The following is a 17,823-nucleotide window of genomic DNA, read 5'->3' on the forward strand; positions in this document are numbered from 1 at the left end:
GGCAGGTTGGACAAAGTTTGGAGCATCCTGGGATAGTGGAAGCTGTCCCTACCCATGGCAGGGGGTGGGACTGGATGAATTTCAAGGGTCCTTCCAACCCAAATCATTCCATGACTCCATAACTCTTCCCCCAGCCCACCTTGTCCTGTACTTCGGGGCAGCATGGAGCCCACCCCTGCTTGGGATGGGGCTGCCCAACATCCCACGGGGCTGATTCCCAGAGCCCAGTGATGACCCCACAGCAGGGCAGGGGGTGGGTGAGGCCCGGCTGCGTGCCATGGGTGCCCCAGGGGCTGCCCTGTCCCCTCACCTGGACGTTGCTGCCGTTGATGTGCATGCGGCGGATCATGCTGCCCTGCGTGGTGACGTCTGTCCAGTAGATCATCTGCTCCCGGTAGTCGAAATCCAGCGCCACGGCATTGTTCAGCCCCTGGGGAAGGGGAAGGGAAAAGGGTTGCAGCAGCCCCGGCGGCTGGCATGGGCTCTGGGGGGTTTTATAGACCCCACAGCCTCACCACCTGCTCCTTGCTCACAGTGACCTCCTGCCATTTAGATGGATCTACCAAGAGCCCAAACTCCTCAGCTGGAAGCTCCCGTGCCCTTCAGGGCCCTCTCCATCCCCAAATCCCAGCCACGTGGGGCTGGTGTCCCTCCTGCTCCCAGCTCAGCCCGCACCTGCTTGAGCAGAGTGTAGTTTGAGCCGTCCAGGTTGAGCTTCCTCAGATAGTACCGGTTGGCGAAGATGAGGAAAGGCTCTTCATCTATGTGGGGAAAGAGGGAAAAGTGGCAGGGAAGCACTGCTGGGACGTGGGCAGAACCCTGCAGACCTGCCATCCTCTCTGCCCCACTCCCTGGTGAGTTGGAGGCAGCCACTTCACCCTGTGACCAACTCCAGCGCCAGGAACATCCCACGGTCACCAGGAACATCCTGGCTCTCACCTGTGACAGCCTTGCAGCTGGTGGGGTTGTCAGGTCTGAGCTTGTAGCCCTCAGTGCAGAGGCACTTGAAGCTGCCCAGGGTATTGATGCACTTCTGGCTGCAGGGGTAGGTGGTGGAGCACTCATCGATGTCGATGCACGTCTTCCCGTCGTCCTTCAGCCGGAACCCGGGACGGCATCTGCACTGCAGGAGCAACCCGGAGCTGTCAGACACCTCCAAGGCCCGCGCGCCGGGAGGTGGCAGGTGCTGGGAGGTGACAAGTGTCACCGTGGGACACGTGGACTCAGCAAGGACAGCTGAGATGCACAAACAGTGCCTGAAGCGCCCGCGTCACATCCCTGGCCCAGCTGGCACAGGACAGACACAACCCTCAGGTCTGCGGAGAGGGAACAGCAGGAGCTGTGCCAGGGGAGGTTTAGGCTGGATATCAGGAAAAGGTTCTTCCCCCAGAGGGTGGTCAGGCACTGGTGGTTGGCACAGCCCGGAGGCTGTCAGAGCTCCAGGAGCATTTGGACAACACTCTCAGGCACAGGGTGGGACTGTTGAGGTCTCCTGTGCAGGGGCAGGCGCTGGACTTCCAAGAATCCTTGTAGGTCCCTTCCAACTCAGGGCATTCCGTAACTCTACGATCCCTGCAGGCAGCCCCCCACCCCGTGGCCCCCTACCTTGTACCCGATCTTGAGGTCCTCACACTCCTGGGAGCAGCCACTCAGCTTCTTGTTGAGGCACTCGTTGATGAAGCAGTTCAGCTCGTCGGAGCCGTCAGTGCAGTCGTTGTTGTTGTCACAGAGCAGCGCCTCAGAGATGCACTTCCCGTTCTTGCAGAGGAAGAAGGAGTCGTTGCACTTGTTCTCTGTGGACAAGAGGTGGCAGTGGTCAGTGGGGGGTGGCTGGGACCCCACTATCCCCCCTGGGACCCCACCATGACCCCGCAGGTACCTGGGCTGCTGCAGCGTGGGTTCTTGGGTGCTTCGTCCGAGTGGTCGTGGCAGTCGAACTCCCCATCACACTCCCACTGCCGGTTGCTGAGGCAGCGGCCGTTGTCACAGCGGAACTCGTGGGGGCCACAGGTGGGGTACTCTGAGGGAGGGTGAGGGGCTCAGCCTGCATCCCACTTTCCTGAACCTTCTGGAGGCACCGTGGAGCCACTCGGAGAAAGAGAGGCACCACGGCGGCAAAGCTTCCCGAGCTGCTGGGAGTGACAGGGACACCACGGAGCAGCTGGCTTGGGACAGGGCTGCTCTGCACACACACGGATCCCTCCGTGGGTTTGGATCTCTCCGTGGGTTTGGAGAGATGCCAGGGCTGAAGGGCTGCTCTCCACCAATAATCCCCTTCTGCTGCCTCTCCGAGTTCCCTCTCACCACACTCACACCAAACCCCCCCGGGGTGATGAAGACCCTCCCAGGGTACTGTCCCAAAGCCCAGGAGGAGTGGGTCAGTCCAGCTCAGTCCCCCTGGGTCCCACAGACACCCACCACACTCTGGGGACTCATCGGAGCCGTCACCGCAGTCGTTGTCGTGGTCGCAGACGAAGTGCTTGGGGATGCACTGCCGGTTCCCGCACATGAACTCGCGCTCGTCGCAGGTGTTGTTGTACGCTGCAACAGGGCACCGCCACCGTCAGCCCCTGCCAGCCCCCTGCCACCCCCAGCCCCCCTCCCTCGGGCACTCACAGCAGCCGGCAGCGAGGGTCTCATCGGCACCGTCCGCACAGTCCTTGTCCCCGTCACAGAGCCAGCGCTCCGGCACGCACACGTAGGTGCCTGGGCACTGGAAGGATCCTGAGCTGCAGGTGGTCAGCCCTGGGGAAGGGAGGAGCAGGATGGAGTCCGGTCACCCCACTGCTGGAGGCTCTGGGGAGCCCCAAGACACAGAGCTCAGGAGAGCGGTGAGACTGCGGATGGGAGAAGGGATGGGCAGAGGCAGGAACACGGCGATGGAGCAGGCAGGGACTGAGGCAGGGGAGAGGGGCTGCGGCAGACTCACGGCAGCGACTGTCCTCGTCAGAGCCGTCCCCACAGTCGTCGGCCCCGTCACACACCCAGAGCTTGGAGATGCAGCGGTGGTTGTTGCACTCGAACTGCACGGGGTAGCAGAACTTGTCTGGGAGAGGAGAAGAGTAGGATATGGAGGTCAGAGCGAGGTGATCTGGGGAGGAGACACCAGCAGAGCACGGCCAGGCTGGGTCAGCCGGGTTCCAGGAACCCAGGGGGGTGTTGGGGGTACTGCATGTGGTGATGGGCACCACTGGGCTGGTGGGGGACTCCCTATTCCTGGAGCTGGGGAAGACCCCCAGCTCCTGAGCACTGTTTGGGGCTTGTTCCAGGAGGTTAGAACTAAAAACAGAGCTGAAGGGAGCCAAAAGTAGCCCCATTCAAAAGGGCCACAGACACTTGTGCATGTGCTGATCAAACCAGCACAGGAGGACATTTATACTGGTCACAGCTAAAAGCCCGAGAGTGTGGAGTAAAACCACAAAGGGGGAGGAATGTGGGGTCTCGTCCTTGGCAAAGGGATGTCAGGTAGAGAAGAGGGCCCTGCCCACCCTCCAGCACCGCCCTGTGCCCTGGCCCAAATCCTGACCCTGCCGCTCACTGCACTGGGTCTCGTCTTCGCCGTTCTCGCAGTCGTCCTCCTTGTCACAGGTCCAGGTCATGGGGATGCACCTCCCGCTTGGGCAGGCGAAGTAGTTGGACGGACATTTGGGCTTCCTCCCACCTACTTTGTGAAGGAAACATCAGTGAGGACGACGGTGTGGCCACGTCCTGCCTCCTCCCAGCCCGGCACTGAAGGATTCCTCCCCAAAATCCCCCTGAGGTCCCGCATCCCCGATCCCTGCAGCACCCTCTGCACTGGAGCCACACGGGCAGAGGACAACAGTCCCAGTGGGCAAACAAAGCACCCACAGTCCAAGCAGACCCCAAAGGGGTATCCCTGCCCCTGGAGCCCCCTCTGCCCTCCTGCTCTCACCGGGGCAGTTGCGCTCGTCTGAGTAGTCGCCGCAGTCGTTGGCGCCGTCGCACACCCAGCTGGGTGCATAGCACAGGGACGTGTGCTCGCACTTCTGGAACGTGGTGCCCTTCACCCCCAGCTTGAAGTAGCTGCTGCAGTCGGTGGCAGCTGCGAGGAATCACAGCAGGAGCCCCGGTGACACAGCAGGAACCACGCCAGAAGCTCCCACCACGTGGCACTGGCCTCTGCCCGGCTGCTGGAGCCTCTCACACCCCAAACACCCCCAGATGTGCCCCACACGTGCCCAGGGCTGCAGGGACCCATTGGGTGGTGGGGATGCATGGCACTGGGGGGCTGCAGGGATGGGCTGCAGCTGCCTCATCTGGCAGGTGCCCTAAAGCTGCGGGACAGGAGCAGGACCCTCCTCCCTCCCCGATCCAGCACAAATCCCAAAGACCAGGTCCCTGCCACTGGCACCGAGGGCAGGAGCATCTCCAGAGCTGAGGAGGGGTCAGGGGCAGCAGCCAGGCACTCACTGCAGTTCATTTCATCCGAGGCGTCCTCGCAGTCGATGAACTGGTTGCAGCGGCTGGAATTCCCAATGCAGCTCCCGTCTCGGCAGCGGAACTCAGTGGCGGCACAGCTGGTTTCTGCCAGGGGATGAGGCAGGGTGGTGGGACCCCAAGTGCACACCCACCCCATGGCACCCACGGGTGCTGCAGAGGGGCATCCACACCCCCCCACTGACCACGCAGCTCTGGGCTGCCCAAAGCGCTCCCAGACCCCATCCCCTTCCGGAGGAGACCCGGTGCCTCCCGGCTCACGCTCTGCCTGGCAGTCTGAGCCCCTCTCCCTGACACAACCAGGCCTGGACAGGACTCTGAGAAGCTCTCGACCACCCCTGTCAGTTTGGGACCCAGCAGACCCATCCTGCAGCCCCCTAAGGGGGTGCTGCCTTTGGGAATGCTTGGGAGCCATGAGGAGCAGTGACACTGCGCCCTGTGCCCCTCCTGGGTGTCAAACCACTCTCGTTGGGAGGCTCCGGGCACTGCATGCCCATGCCCAGGCGTTTTTCCTCTCAGCTGTCACTCTGTGAGCTTTCCAAAGCAGCACAAGCTTGACCCTGACTCTCCGTTAAGCCCCAGCTCTACTCTGCTCCTGTCAAGCTGATGGTAACTCCCTCCTGAAGCCGCTGTCCCCGTCCCAGGCAGCTGACGGAGCCCTGGCAGGGCTGGCCGGGTGCCAGGCAGACACTCACTGTTGCAGGGCAGCTCGTCCGAGTTGTCCCCGCAGTCGTCCACGCCGTTGCACCAGTAGCGACTGGCGACGCAGCGCCCGTTCATGCAGTGCAGGTACCCCTTCTTGCACTTGCGGCTGCCTGCCAGGGAGGAGGAGGAGGAAGAGGAGGAGGAGGAAGAGGAAGAGGTGAGCTGAGGGAGGGCAGGCACCCCCGAGGTGCTCAGATCGTCAGGGACCCTTCAGCAGGGGAAGAAATCACAGAGCAGGATCAGGGAACTGATCCCTGGTGCAGAGGGGTGACAGCTGGTGTTTGAGGGTGCTGCAGATCCCACTGGCTCAGCTGCAGGTGTTCTGCTCTCCAGCCCATCCCCAACACTGGAAAAGGTCTGGAGACCTTAAAGCCTGACTGGGCACAGCTCTGGGAGGGTAGGAGGGACTGCAAGCACCTGAGGGATGCAAGGACGCCCCGGAGCCCTGGTTCTCTTTGCTGAGCAACCCTGGCAATGTCCAAGGCCAGGATGGATGGGGCTTGGAGCAACCTGGGCTAGTGGAAGGTGTCCCTGCCCATGGCAGAGGGTGGAATGAGATGAGCTTTAAGGTCCCTCCCGACTCAAACTGTTCCACGATTCCATGATCTTGAACACAGGGAAAAGGATTGATTTACTGGAGCACTGTGAATCCTAAATTGTCATCTTCCACTCCCTTAAGTTTTTGCCTCCATCGTCTTTAAGTCTTTATGGCAAATTCAAAGAGGTTCTAAGACTAATTAACAAGGGACAGATCTCGCAAGGCTGTGTGGAGGTTCCTGCCTCGTGTGTTTGGCTGCCTTGAAGGGGAAGCCCCAGATTTGGTCCCTTCCAACCCAAACCATTCCGTGACTCTCTGAGCGGAGCTGGCAGCCCGGGCAGGGTGTCTGGGGGTGCCAGGGTGTGTGTGTGGGTGAGCAAGGCAGCAAGAGGAGGAACCTTACTGCAGTAGGACTGCTTCTCGTCCGACTTGTCCTTGCAGTGCACGACGCCATCGCAGGTGCGGCTGAAGTCGATGCAGTCGCCGTTGCCGCACTCGAACTCGTCATGCACGTTGCAGGTGGAATTCACAGCTGGACAGAGCATGGACACGTCAGCTCTGCCAGCCTGAGATCGGCCTCACCCCCTCCTTTCCTCAGCCCCTCCCACCCCCCTCACCTTTGCAGGTGAAATCCTCCTGCAGGACCCGCTCCCCGCGGCAGGAGCAGTTGACGTGGCCCTTGGGGGTGAGCAGGCACAGGTCTTGGCAGCCGCCGTTGTTCACCCGGCATGGGGACAGCTCGCCTAGGACAGAGGGATGATGGTCACACCAGGGATGGACCCAGCAGCCCCTGCTCCTTGTCCTCCCTGCTGGGCCAAAAAGTAGGGATCCCTCCCCAGGCTCTTCCCATGGGGTTACGGAGGTGGTAGGGGGCTGGAGGCACCCGGTCTCCCCACATTTTACAAGGAGATGCCCTGGGAAGAACAGGGACAGGGCAAATCCTCTCTGTCTTCAGCCTGCACAGGGTTTGGATATGGACAACTCTGGCGTGAGGGTCACGAGGGAGCAATGACAAGCTGGGAAGGATGATGGGATGGATTCTCAAAGGGCCAGGAAGGACGGTGGGATGGGCTCTTGAAGTTCCCGGAAGGACAGAGAAATGGATTTCCAAAATGCCAGGACGGATGGTGGGATGGGCTCCCAAAGGACCATGAGGGACAGTGGGATGGGCTCCCAAAGGGCCAGGAAGGACGGTGGGATGGATTCCCCTTCCCCAGACCTGCAGACAGGGTGAGGGGCAGAGGGCAGGGACGCTGCAGGGACAGCAGAGGGTCCTTACAGCTGTCGGTGTCGTTGGCCACGGCGATGATGCCCATGGGCTGCTGGGGGATGTCCACGCGCAGCAGCTTCATGTCGGTGCCCACGTATTTGTTGGCGCGCTGCACGGCCCGGCGCACCCAGTCCGTCCAGAAGATGTAATCACCGTACACGGCCAGGCCAAAGGGGTGCACGGGCTCCGACTTCAGGATCACCTGCCAGCCACAGAATCGTGGAACAGGTTGGGTTGGAATGGATCTTCAAACTCATCCGGTTCCCACATCCCTGCCATGGGCAGGGACACCTTCCAGGGTTGCTCCAAGCCCTGTCCAACCTGGCCTTGGACACTTCACAGAATCCCTGAGGTTGGAAAAGGTCACCAAGATCAAGTCCAACCTGTGACCAACCCCCTCCAGAGCACTCCGTGCCAAGTTCAGTTGCTCCTTGGACACCTTCAGGGATGGTGACTCCACCACCTCCCTGGGCAGCCCCTTCCAATGTTTAACCCTTTCCATTAAGAAACTCCTTCTCATGTCCAACCTGAACCTCCTCTAGTGCAGCTCGAAGCCATGTCCTCACTTCTCAGGGACACAGGCAAACCGGGAGCAGGAGGAACCTGCTGTGGGATGCCCCAAACACATCCAGTGTCCACCCCAGTGGGATGCCTGACCTCCCCAGCCCCAGGAACAGCTCTGCTTCCCTCTGACCACACTCCAGCCCCAGTCTGGACACTCTCCTCCCCATCTCACTGGCCTCAGACTCACGTGGCGATGGGAGCCGTCGTATTCGCAGCGCTCGATCTTGTCCAGGGTGGCATCAGAGAAGTAAATCTTCTCAGCCTTGTGGTCAATGGCCAACCCGTTGGGCGTCCGTATGTCCTGGTCAATGATGATGAGGACGTTGGCACCAGAGAGGGTGGCTCGCATGATGCTGGGGTGCTGCTCATTCCAGTTGGTCCAGAACATCAGGCTGGGAGGGGACAGACACACAACGCTTTTGGAGCCCCAGCTCAGCCACATCCCTCCATGGCTGGGGGGCTTCCAGAAGCTGGGGGATGGGTGGGACATCATTCCCACATAAAAAGAGTGGGAAGGGGGTGAATGAGGCTGCTGGGACATGTGGCACTCTGTGGATGGGGATGGGATGGGGCGTCTGGAGCTGCTTTGGGGTGCTGAAGGATTTGTGGGTGGGGGGAGCACAGGGTCTTTCCTCCCTGGGGGTCCAATCCTCTCTGTGCTGGGATCCAGAGCTTCCTTCCCAGTGGAGCGATGTCCACTGCAACCACGTGGACCCCTGGGGGGGCTGGCTGGACACTCAGTGGCCACTCACTTCTGGCACTCGTCCAGCACAAAGGCACGGGGGTGGTCGTCCCCTGACATGGTGATCACGGTCTCCCTCTCGAACGCCCCGAGCCGGCTCTGGTCCACGGTGTGCCGGGTGATGGTGGACGTGGTGTAGCTCGTCCAGTACAGCGTGTCCCAGCCGCGGTGGTACGCCAGCCCCTCCACCGAGCCCACGTCTGGGGGGACAGGTAAGGGTCACACTCAGCCCAGACCCCTGCACGGCCAGCGCTGACCCTGACACTGGGATGTTGAAGTTTTTGCTTTTAATTACAGCCCAAAAATCCCTCAGAGGCTTTGGCTGCTGGGTGGGGACTCAGCAGGGCTGGGGGCTGCACTCAGGGAGGAGCAGAGACCCCTGAGACTCGGGAATCTCGTGGGCAGAGCTCTGCTGGAACGGCCCTCCCTTGCAGGAAGGCTGAGGGATGGACACCTACAACACACCAAGGACTTGAATTTGGCTCTCAAGCTCCACACCAGCCAGACCTTGCTCCGGGCCCACAGCAGCAGCGCTGGGAAGGGCAGGGTTTCCCTCTGCCAGGGGACAGCTGAGTCCCTGGGGCACAAGTGACAAGGCAAAGCCTGGTGGGGACCAGGGAGCCCTTCCCAGCTGGGAACTTGAACCATGCACCCATCCTCCCCCCTCATTAGCGCTCAGCAAAGGGTTTAATGAGGCGGCTGTGAGAGCCGGGCCGCGCTCTCCCCTCTCAGGGATAAAGCACCTCGAGTGCCGCTGCGAACTCCCTCATTAGCAGCACGTCCAAGGCCCGGGGAGCTCCTGGAGCAGCAACCACAGCTCTTTGAAGCTGCTGCAGGTGCCAATAAACCCAACCAAGTGCAAGGCGAGGGCTGGAGGTGAGGCCAGGGCTGGACACCCCAAGGGTCAGGGCTCAGGGCGCTGCCTCGGGAGGTGAGTGCAAGCGCAGAGCCAATCCCAACTTCGCTGCAGTGCCCGTTTCTAGAGCCATGCCCGCCCGAGCCTCGTGACACGCTCTCTGTGCCACAACGAGCTCTGCAGGCTGCTCCCAGTGCCTGTATCCACTTCCAGAGGCTCCTCAGAAACCTCACAGCTGAGCCTGTACCCACTGCCCCTCCAACAAAACACATTATCCAAGGACCAAAACCCTTCGGGGTGTGGGAGGAGGTGGGGGAGGACAGAGAGAGGGATCTGAGGGCGAGCACAGAGGGGAGAACCCTGTGCCACTCACTCTCCACGATGGTCTTGCGCCCCGTGCCATCGTCGTTGATCTGCTGGATGTTGCCGAAGTGGATGTCGCTGTAGAAGATGCGGTTGCTGCCCTTGGAGCCGTAGCGGTAATCGAAGGCCAGGGCGATGACGTTCTTCATGTGCTCCGCGTCCTCGAAGGGTTTGATGGGCGCGTTGAGGTTGTTCTCATCCGAGAGGTGGATGCTCTTGAGGATGGTGCGCTCCGAGTAGAGCAGGTACCCATCGTAGTCCCGGCAGCTCACGCCGTCCTCGGACAGCATCCCGTGGGCACAGGCGCACGTCCTCTGCCCACCACCGCGGAACAGGCACAGCTGCTGGCAGCCCCCGTTGTTCTGGGCACAGATGTTGGTGCCTGGTGGGGGGACAGGGGGGATTGGGCGAGGCACTGGGCAGGATGCACCCGCTCGGCCGCTTTTGGCTCTCAGCGCTCCCGGAGGCGGCAGGGACGCGGTGACACATTTGTTTCCATCCCCGTTCCCGACATGAGGAGCTGCTCCCCACGCTCGGACCTACCCTTCTGCCGGGCCCGGTTGAAGACTTTGATGTCCTTGAGCTGCACGCCGATCCCGGTCCGCAGTGACACCGACTCGGTGGCATTGTCCTTGTTGCCTCTTTTGATGGAGCCATTGGCGTGAGTCCTGAAGGAGGACGGAGTCACAGAGTGACCAGCACAGGACCCTTCCCCACCTCGCCACAGCACCCACCAGCTCCCCCCGCCCTCCACACAGCCCCCAGCCCCCTTGGCACCGCACCTGTCACTCCAGTAGATGTATTCCTCAAAGACCGACACGGAGAACATGTCCATGTTGTTGCTGGACAGGACGACCTCCCGGTTCTCGCCTGTCTCCAGGTCAATCCGTTCGATCTTGTCTGTCCGGGCGTCGCACCAGTACAGCTTCCCGTCCTGCGGGGATGGGAGAACATCCCAGTTGGCCTGGGGGCAGCACCCTCTGCACCTCTGGCAGGATATCCCGGGGTTCAGACCACCCTGGACAACCCTCCTGGAGCCCCGAGGAGGGCAACCATGTCCCCACCAGCAACAGGACATGGCCACAGGGACCCTTGGGACTGGTACCAGATGCTGACTGTACCTCATAGTCCACAGAAATCCCGTTGGGCCAACTGATGCTGACGTTGACCAGCACCATCCGCTCGGTGCCGTCCAGGCGCGAGCGCTCGATGCGGGGGTACTGCCCCCACTCCGTCCAGAACAGGTACCTGAGGGGACAGCAGGGACGTCACCGCAGGGACTTCACCAGGAGCAGCATCCTGAGGCCCTTTGGCCATTGGAGTAAAGGACAGACACCACCCCATTCATCCCCCCACACCAGGGCCTCAGTGCAGACCCTGCCCGCTCACAGACTGGGCATCACATCCCCTGCATCTCCATCCCTCCCCACATCCAAACACCGCTCCTCTCCCTGGGGCTCTGTCCAAAGCTGGAGCCAGTCTGGGGAGGCTCTGCTTGGACTTCCAGAAGTACTGGCACCCACCAGTTCCCAAGGGGCTCCCAGGGAGTTCAGCCCATCAGTGAAAGGAGGGTTGAACCCAGGGTTTGGACTCCTTGGTGTGGCAGGAGATGTGTGAGTCCTTCCCTGCTGTGTGCACACCCTACTGTGTCCCCCTCTGCTGGGAGCTGTGCGGGTCTCACCCTGTACCCACCCTGTGGGTGATGCCCCTCTCTGGGGCGGTGTCTCACCCCTTCTCTGGATGGACCGTGATGGCCCGTGGCTTGTCCAGCCCCTGCGAGATGACCACATAGCGGAAGGACCCGTTCAGCCTGGCCACCTCGATGACATCGAAGCCCTGGTCCGTCCAGTAGATGTTTCCTGCAAGAGGGGACAGTGAACCCCCTGGCAAGCCCCGCTACCCCCGCTGTCCCCAGGTCCAGAGCCCCATCCCACCAGCGATCCAGTCCACGGCGATGCCCTCCACGCGGCCAATGCCGTTGGTCACCACGTCCTCACGCCACGTCTGGTCCCGCTTGGCTCGACTGATGGTGCTCAGGCCCATGTCCACCCAGTAAATTGTGTCGTTCTCTGAGAGGGACAAGGAGGCAGGAGGGGACGAGTCAGTGACCACCTCTGGTCACTCCAGAGTGGTAAAAAGCTGCACCTCAGGGCCCTGAAATCCTGTCCTCTGAGGGGGTGTTCCAGGGCAAAGTGCTGCCAAAGGGAGGGATCTGGTGATGGCCCCTCATGCTCCCCATCCCCCATCCTGTTCCCAGCCCTGCATCACCTGCATGGAAGTCGATTCCCACAGCCAGGGAGGTCCCCGACACCGGCACAAGAGCATCCGACTTGTCGTTGGGGTCCAGGGGAATGCCCCGGATCCCCTCGTGCACCGAGTACAGGAGGAAGGAGCCAACACCTGTGACAGGTGCGGGGTCAGTCAGACACATCCCAACACCCACAGGCTGTCCCTCCACCATGGAAAATGTGACAGGGGAGAAACATGAGCCTGGCAGGGTTCCACAGGCTCAGCATGGACCTCCCTGCGGGCTGCAACCCCCAGGCACAGCCCGTTCCAGGGTCCTGCCCTGCTCCGGGGGGGCATGAGTGAGGCCCCTTCCCACCACCCACCACCCCCACCCCGTGCTGGCAGAGGCTCCGTGGCGCATCTGGGTCAGGGCAGCACTTGTTATTCAGCCCCTGCCCTGACCCAGATGGTGCAGAGCTCTGCCAACCCCCCCACAAAACCGCCCGGAACACTTTGCACACAAACAGCCTTTGAGAGGCCCTGGCAGTGCCCGGGGGGACGGGGGATCTGCAGACTGAGCGCTGTGCCTGGCCCTGCTCCCGGTGAGCCAAACCCGTTGCCCATAGCAAGGGTCCCACCTCACCCTAGGGGGGGTCCCACTGCGCTGTCCCCCTCCCCTCCTCCCGTGACGCCCGAGGTGGCCGGGCAGTGCCCCACGCTCATCCGGGACAGCCCATGCAAGGATCTTGCTGCCACCTGAGCCCACAACCCCTCCAAGCCCCTCGGTGTCCCTCTGGTCCCCAGCGTTTCCCCGCAGTGACGTGGGATGCAGAGCAGTGGGGAGGAGCAGCTGGAGCGAGGGGTCACCAAGCAGGGTGACCACAGTGGCCGTGGGGTCTCACTGCTCCGAGGGATGGCTCAGGGAGGGGACAGGGACGGGCACACACCTTCACAGGACTGCTGCCCACTCTTGAGGCTGTAGCCCGCTGTGCACATGCAGGAGCGGGAGGTCTCCGAGGTGGGGAGGCAGAGCTGAGAGCAGTCCCCATTGTTTTGGCTGCAGGGGTTGGTCCCGGCTGTGGCAGAGAGAAGGGGGTGAGGGGCTACGGGGGCCAGGGTGCACCCACCGGGGCTGGGGCAGCACCCACATGAGGTGTGGATGCCCTGCACCAGCCAGCACGGACCTGGCACAAGGGCAAGGGCCAGGCTTGGGCCAGCTGTCAGGGGTGGGGCAGCCACGGAGCGGCCGAGCTGCTGCCCGGCCCCGCGGGGTCTCTGCCCCAGGACCCCACACTGACCTTGCTGGATGCTCTCGTCGTACACCTTCATGTGCATCACCAGCGTGGTGCTGTTGCGCAGCACTGTCACCTCCGTCCCGTCCTTCTTGTTGCAGGTGCCCATCCTCTCGGAGGCCTGGTCAGCCCACCACAGCTTGTCCCCTGCGGGGAGAAGGCAGGAGCATGTGGCAGCGTTCCCCATCCCCCCTCCCACCCCAGCTGAGAGTTCAGGAAGGGCCAGGAGGCAGAGAAAGGTGTCCCCCTTCGCCAGCCCTCACCCATGATGGCCAGGGCGGTGGCCTTGCTCAGCTGGCTCCGCACGGACTCGATCACCTCCAGGTTGCTGCCGTCCAGGTCACACCTGTTGATGGTGCCGTTGCCAGAGCTGATCCAGTACAGTTTGCTCTCCGGGTAGTCGATGGCCAGGCCTGGAAAGGACGGGAATGTCATCGCGCTGGTGGCATGCAGGGACCATCACAGAGCAGGAGATGGGATGGGATGGGATGGGATGGGATGGGATGGGATGGGATGGGATGGGATGGGATGGGATGGGATGGAGAGAGTGGGCAGGTGAGGTCACGGTGACCCAGCACAGGACAGCCACCACCCCGCTGAGGAGCCAGAGTGGGGACTTGAGGCTCTGCAGGACAGCAAGGCGAGGTGGGGGACCCTGGGGGACATGGAGGGCTCCGTACCAACAGGTCCCTTCTGGTTGGTGAAGAGGAGCGTGCGGTTGCTGCCGTCCATGTTGGCCACGCTGATGTTGTCCCCATCTGTCCAGTACAGCTTCCTGCAATGTGAGGGGCCAGTGGGTGAGGGGACACAGTGTCAGCACCCCCCTGTACCCTCCCAGCCCTGCAGAGCCCCTTGCCTGCTCGTGGCATAGCCTGGGCAACCCCCACAGCCCCTTGGCCCCACCCAGGAGTGGGTCTGGGCGTTGCCAAAGCCCTGGATTGGCACACGCTGGTGGGGGCACACTTGTCACAGCCTGTAAGGACACACAGCACAGCCCCATCCCCTGTCACACACCCTCCTGCATGCTGACACGCAGAGACAGCACCCGTTCTGTCCCCCATCACACGTGTGCATTGTCACACACACACCTGTGCCCACACACACACCTGTGCCCACACACACCCCTCCTCCCCACCGGACTCACCCCCGCAGCGGGTGCACCACCAGGCAGTGGGGCTTGTCCAGCCCCTGGATCACGGCATTCTTGAAGGAGCCGTCCAGCCGGGCCACGTTGATCTGCTTCTTGTTGGCATCATAGCTGGTCCAGAAGAGGTTTCTGGAAACCCAATCCACGGAGAGGCCGTGAGCATTGGGCAGGTCTGCAAGGTAACGGAGATGGGAGCTCGTCAGCTGTGAGGACGGGGCTGGGATGATGCTCAGATGAAGAGGAAGGGCTGATCTCAGGGAGATGAAGGCTCTGGAGAGCTGGGGGGTCCCCAGTTCTGGGAGCCCCACACCCACCTGCAGAGACGACGGTCTCCACGCCAGTGCCGTTGATGAAGGCTCTCTTGATGGTCTGGGTGCGGACATCTGACCAGTAAATGCGCTGCTCCAAAGCGTCGTAGTCCACCACGGTGACGTTGTCGATGTCAGGCACGGTGAAGGAGATGATGTAGTTGTAGTAGGGGTTGTCGATGTCCACGCCCCGGATCTCCATCTGCCGCGCGTACAGCAGGAACTTCTTAAACTCTGCGGGAAGAAGAAGGGCAGCGGTGGGATCTCGGCTCTGGAGCACCTGCTCATCCCCCCGGCCCCCCAGGCAGACCCCTACCATAGCAGGTGGTGTTGTCCTTGTCCAGCTTCATGAGGTGGGGGCAGGCACAGGACAGGGTGCGGTTGTAGTTGATGAGGCAGAGGTGGGAACACGGCCCTTTGCCCCCGTTGGCTTCACAGGGATTAGGAGCTGCAAAGGGGACAGGACTCAGCGACATCCCAGCCCCTGGAGACACCCACCTGGGAAGCCCCAAGAGCTGCAGCCCCCCCAGACCCTGCCTGCCCCATCAAGGAGTTCAGACCATCACCCTCATCACCTGACCAGGCAAAGGGGCAGCCACAGTGATGACAGCAGCCCACATCCAAGTGGGTGTGGGCGCAGACCAAGTGCCAGCACCACCCCCCGTGGTCCCCCACCCTGTCCCCCCACCTGCACTCCCCCAGCCTCACCCAGGGGCTGCCGGGAGGGGTGATACACCTGCAGGTCGAAGGGCTGCGTGTTGGTCCTCTGCACCACGGTCACGTTGTGCCCCGTCCACTTGTTGGCCTTGGCCAAGGTGTTGGTGCGCCAGTCGGTCCAGTACACCTCCCCCCCGTAGAGGGTGACGGCGAAGGGGTGGGACAGGTACTCGTGTCCCCGCAGCACCTCGATGTGCCCCGTGCCGTCATACAGGGCTGAGTAGATGGCGTCCGACCTGTGCCGGGGGCAGACAACAGTGAGGGAGGTGGGGAGGGGGCACCACAGGGTCTTTAACCCAACAGCAACAGCTGCTGATTTACACCAGGGATCCACGGAGGAGAAAACCCAGAGCAAGGGCTGGCACGTGTTGGAGACACAATCAGACCCCAGAGCGCGAGGGCTTCTCACTCCCAGCCCAGCACAGCGCTGCAGCGAGGGGAAGGTCCAGACTGGGAGGGACAGAGAGGGGGAGACAGAGAGAGGCGTCCTGGCCCTACCTGGCATCAATCCAGAGGATCCTCTTCTCCAGGTAGTCGACCGTGAGCCCGTTGGGCCACCCCCCTGAGCCCGTCTCCTTGTGGATGGTGCGTCGGCCCGCGCCGCTCATGGAGGCGGCCTCGATGCGGGGCAGGCTGGCGTCCCAGTCTGTCCAGAACAGGATCCTGCCAGGAAGGACAGTGAGCAAGGACAGGAGCCCGTGGCCTCATTCCCCCCATGAGATCCCACAGGTGCTGGCGTGTCCCAGTGAGCGCTGTCCCCTCCTGCCTCACCCATAGCGAGGGTCCAGGGCGATGGCGCGCGGGTGCTCGATGTCCCCGGCCAGCAGCGTGGTCCGCATGGTGCCATCCAGCTTGGCCACCTCGATCTGGTCCAGGTTGCTCTCCACCCAGTAGATGTTGCCGGCGATCCAGTCCACGGCCAGTCCCTCGGGGGTGGCCAAGCCGTACTGAATCACCACCTCGAAGCTGGTCAGAGCTGTGGGGCACAGGGTGAGGGCTCAGGCTGGTGCCCCTTCCCCAGCCCACCCAGCACCACCACCCCCGAATCCTCAAGCACTCCACCCAGCTCAGCTGGGGTTGATGGTGGGGAGACATGTCCTCCCCAAACAGGGCCTGAACCATCCCCATCCGTAGTCCAAACCCCAAAAGGCTCAGCCCCCATCCATGGTCCAAACCCCAAAGGGCTCAGCACCCCCTACCCATAGTCCAGACCCCAAAGCTCTCAGCTCCATCCATGGTCAGACCCCAAAGGGCTCAGCTCCATCCATGGTCAGGCCCCAAAGGGCTCAGCATCCCCTATCCATGGTCAGACCCCAAAGGGCTCAGCCCCCATCCATGGTCAGACCCCAAAGGGCTCAGCCCCCATCCCTGGTCCTGGCACTGGACTCCTGCGGGAGCAGCACTGATGGAGGGGGGGGTCGTCTCTGTGCCCAGCTGCTGGGCTGCAATTACCAGCAGGGAAGTGCTGGGAATGCTAATTAACTCCTGCATAATGAAAGCAGAACACGATCCCTATCAGGGCTGTGAGCTTCAGCTGCCACATCACCATGGGGTGCCACAGAATCCCTGACCCCAGACCTGCCCCCCTGCTTTCCCTCCCACCAGCTCCCCCCAGCCCCGGGTTCCACACCCCCATTCTCCAGCAGCTTTCCCCTGTAGATCTTGTCCTCCACCACGTCGGTCCAGTACAGGGAGCTCTGGTTGAGGTGGAAGTCCAGGGCGATGGTGTTGCGCAGCCCGGGCACCAGGACGCTGTAGTCACCCCGGTGCAGGTCGATGCGCCGGATCTCGTGGCGGTTGGAGAAGATGATGAACGGCTTGAAGGGGTCTGGGGGAAGGAGGGTGAGGTCAGAGGGGCAGGGACAAGGCAGGGGACAGCGTACCCAGCCCCAGCCCCACTGCCAGCACACAGACCCCACCAGCACCCAGCCGTGTCCATCAGCACAACCCCCAGCTCCACCAGAGGACAAACCCCGCCTTGAGGCAGCCGGGGGGCTGCTACCAGCCCCTGGTGTCCCCCAAAACACACCCAGGCTGCGGCAGCTCTCGCCGTCGGGCTCCAGCATCCAGCCTTCGTAGCAGGAGCACTTGACATTGTACTTGTCCTGCTCACACTTCTGGCTGCACTTGAGGTGCTTGGCACAGTAGCTCTGGATCTGGCAGGTCTTGTTATCGGCGCCCAGCTCCATGCCCAGGGGACAGGAGCACACGATGCCCTCGCCAGGGGCCACCGTGCAGTTGTGGCTGCAGCCGCCGTTGTTGAGGGAACACTGATCTGTGGGGACAGGACAAGCTTGTCACCTCCTCGTCCCACTCCAAGGTCACCCCTGCGTCCCCACGCCCGGCCCCGTGCTCACCGCAGAGCTCGCCCTCGTCGGAGCCGTCGCCGCAGTCGTCGGAGCCGTCGCAGAGCTTCTCGGGGGGCAGGCAGATGGAGGTGTTGTTGGCGCAGGTGTGCGAGGGGGGTTTGCACACCAGGGACTCGCAGTTCTCCTCGTCGGAGTTGTCCTCGCAGTCGCTGTCCCCGTCACAGACCCAGGCCTTGCTGATGCACCGGGCTGACGGGGAGGGGGCAGGGAGGGGGCACAGCAGAAGCAGAAGGGACATTATTCCAGGCATTTCCAGATGTTATCC

At 62.3% G+C, this 17,823-nt stretch overlaps 1 protein-coding gene across 1 annotated transcript in view; it reads right to left on the bottom strand.

The window, feature by feature from the left end:
• The window catches only part of LRP1 (LDL receptor related protein 1), a gene marked incomplete at both ends in the record, with an annotated part of 78,362 nt that overhangs the window by 14,420 nt on the left and 46,119 nt on the right, over window positions 1-17,823 (bottom strand). Inside the window, 37 exons of the mRNA XM_082299053.1 lie at window positions 311-430; window positions 676-761; window positions 940-1,123; window positions 1,606-1,793; window positions 1,880-2,020; window positions 2,419-2,541; window positions 2,617-2,745; window positions 2,930-3,046; window positions 3,527-3,661; window positions 3,914-4,063; window positions 4,432-4,545; window positions 5,154-5,273; window positions 6,105-6,233; window positions 6,319-6,444; window positions 6,981-7,173; window positions 7,723-7,927; window positions 8,288-8,477; window positions 9,507-9,878; window positions 10,040-10,164; window positions 10,279-10,430; window positions 10,618-10,744; window positions 11,226-11,355; window positions 11,431-11,565; window positions 11,765-11,896; window positions 12,673-12,801; window positions 13,024-13,164; window positions 13,281-13,430; window positions 13,698-13,792; window positions 14,162-14,336; window positions 14,479-14,706; window positions 14,789-14,920; window positions 15,181-15,425; window positions 15,688-15,852; window positions 15,961-16,165; window positions 16,820-17,017; window positions 17,219-17,464; window positions 17,547-17,747. Of these exons, the coding sequence (XP_082155179.1) occupies window positions 311-430; window positions 676-761; window positions 940-1,123; window positions 1,606-1,793; window positions 1,880-2,020; window positions 2,419-2,541; window positions 2,617-2,745; window positions 2,930-3,046; window positions 3,527-3,661; window positions 3,914-4,063; window positions 4,432-4,545; window positions 5,154-5,273; window positions 6,105-6,233; window positions 6,319-6,444; window positions 6,981-7,173; window positions 7,723-7,927; window positions 8,288-8,477; window positions 9,507-9,878; window positions 10,040-10,164; window positions 10,279-10,430; window positions 10,618-10,744; window positions 11,226-11,355; window positions 11,431-11,565; window positions 11,765-11,896; window positions 12,673-12,801; window positions 13,024-13,164; window positions 13,281-13,430; window positions 13,698-13,792; window positions 14,162-14,336; window positions 14,479-14,706; window positions 14,789-14,920; window positions 15,181-15,425; window positions 15,688-15,852; window positions 15,961-16,165; window positions 16,820-17,017; window positions 17,219-17,464; window positions 17,547-17,747 (5,933 nt within the window). The remainder of the gene's footprint in view (window positions 1-310; window positions 431-675; window positions 762-939; window positions 1,124-1,605; window positions 1,794-1,879; window positions 2,021-2,418; window positions 2,542-2,616; window positions 2,746-2,929; window positions 3,047-3,526; window positions 3,662-3,913; window positions 4,064-4,431; window positions 4,546-5,153; window positions 5,274-6,104; window positions 6,234-6,318; window positions 6,445-6,980; window positions 7,174-7,722; window positions 7,928-8,287; window positions 8,478-9,506; window positions 9,879-10,039; window positions 10,165-10,278; window positions 10,431-10,617; window positions 10,745-11,225; window positions 11,356-11,430; window positions 11,566-11,764; window positions 11,897-12,672; window positions 12,802-13,023; window positions 13,165-13,280; window positions 13,431-13,697; window positions 13,793-14,161; window positions 14,337-14,478; window positions 14,707-14,788; window positions 14,921-15,180; window positions 15,426-15,687; window positions 15,853-15,960; window positions 16,166-16,819; window positions 17,018-17,218; window positions 17,465-17,546; window positions 17,748-17,823) is intronic.

The sequence above is a fragment of the Coloeus monedula genome (assembly GCF_965178545.1).
Source record: "Coloeus monedula genome assembly, chromosome: 30".
Taxonomy (NCBI): domain Eukaryota; kingdom Metazoa; phylum Chordata; class Aves; order Passeriformes; family Corvidae; genus Coloeus; species Coloeus monedula.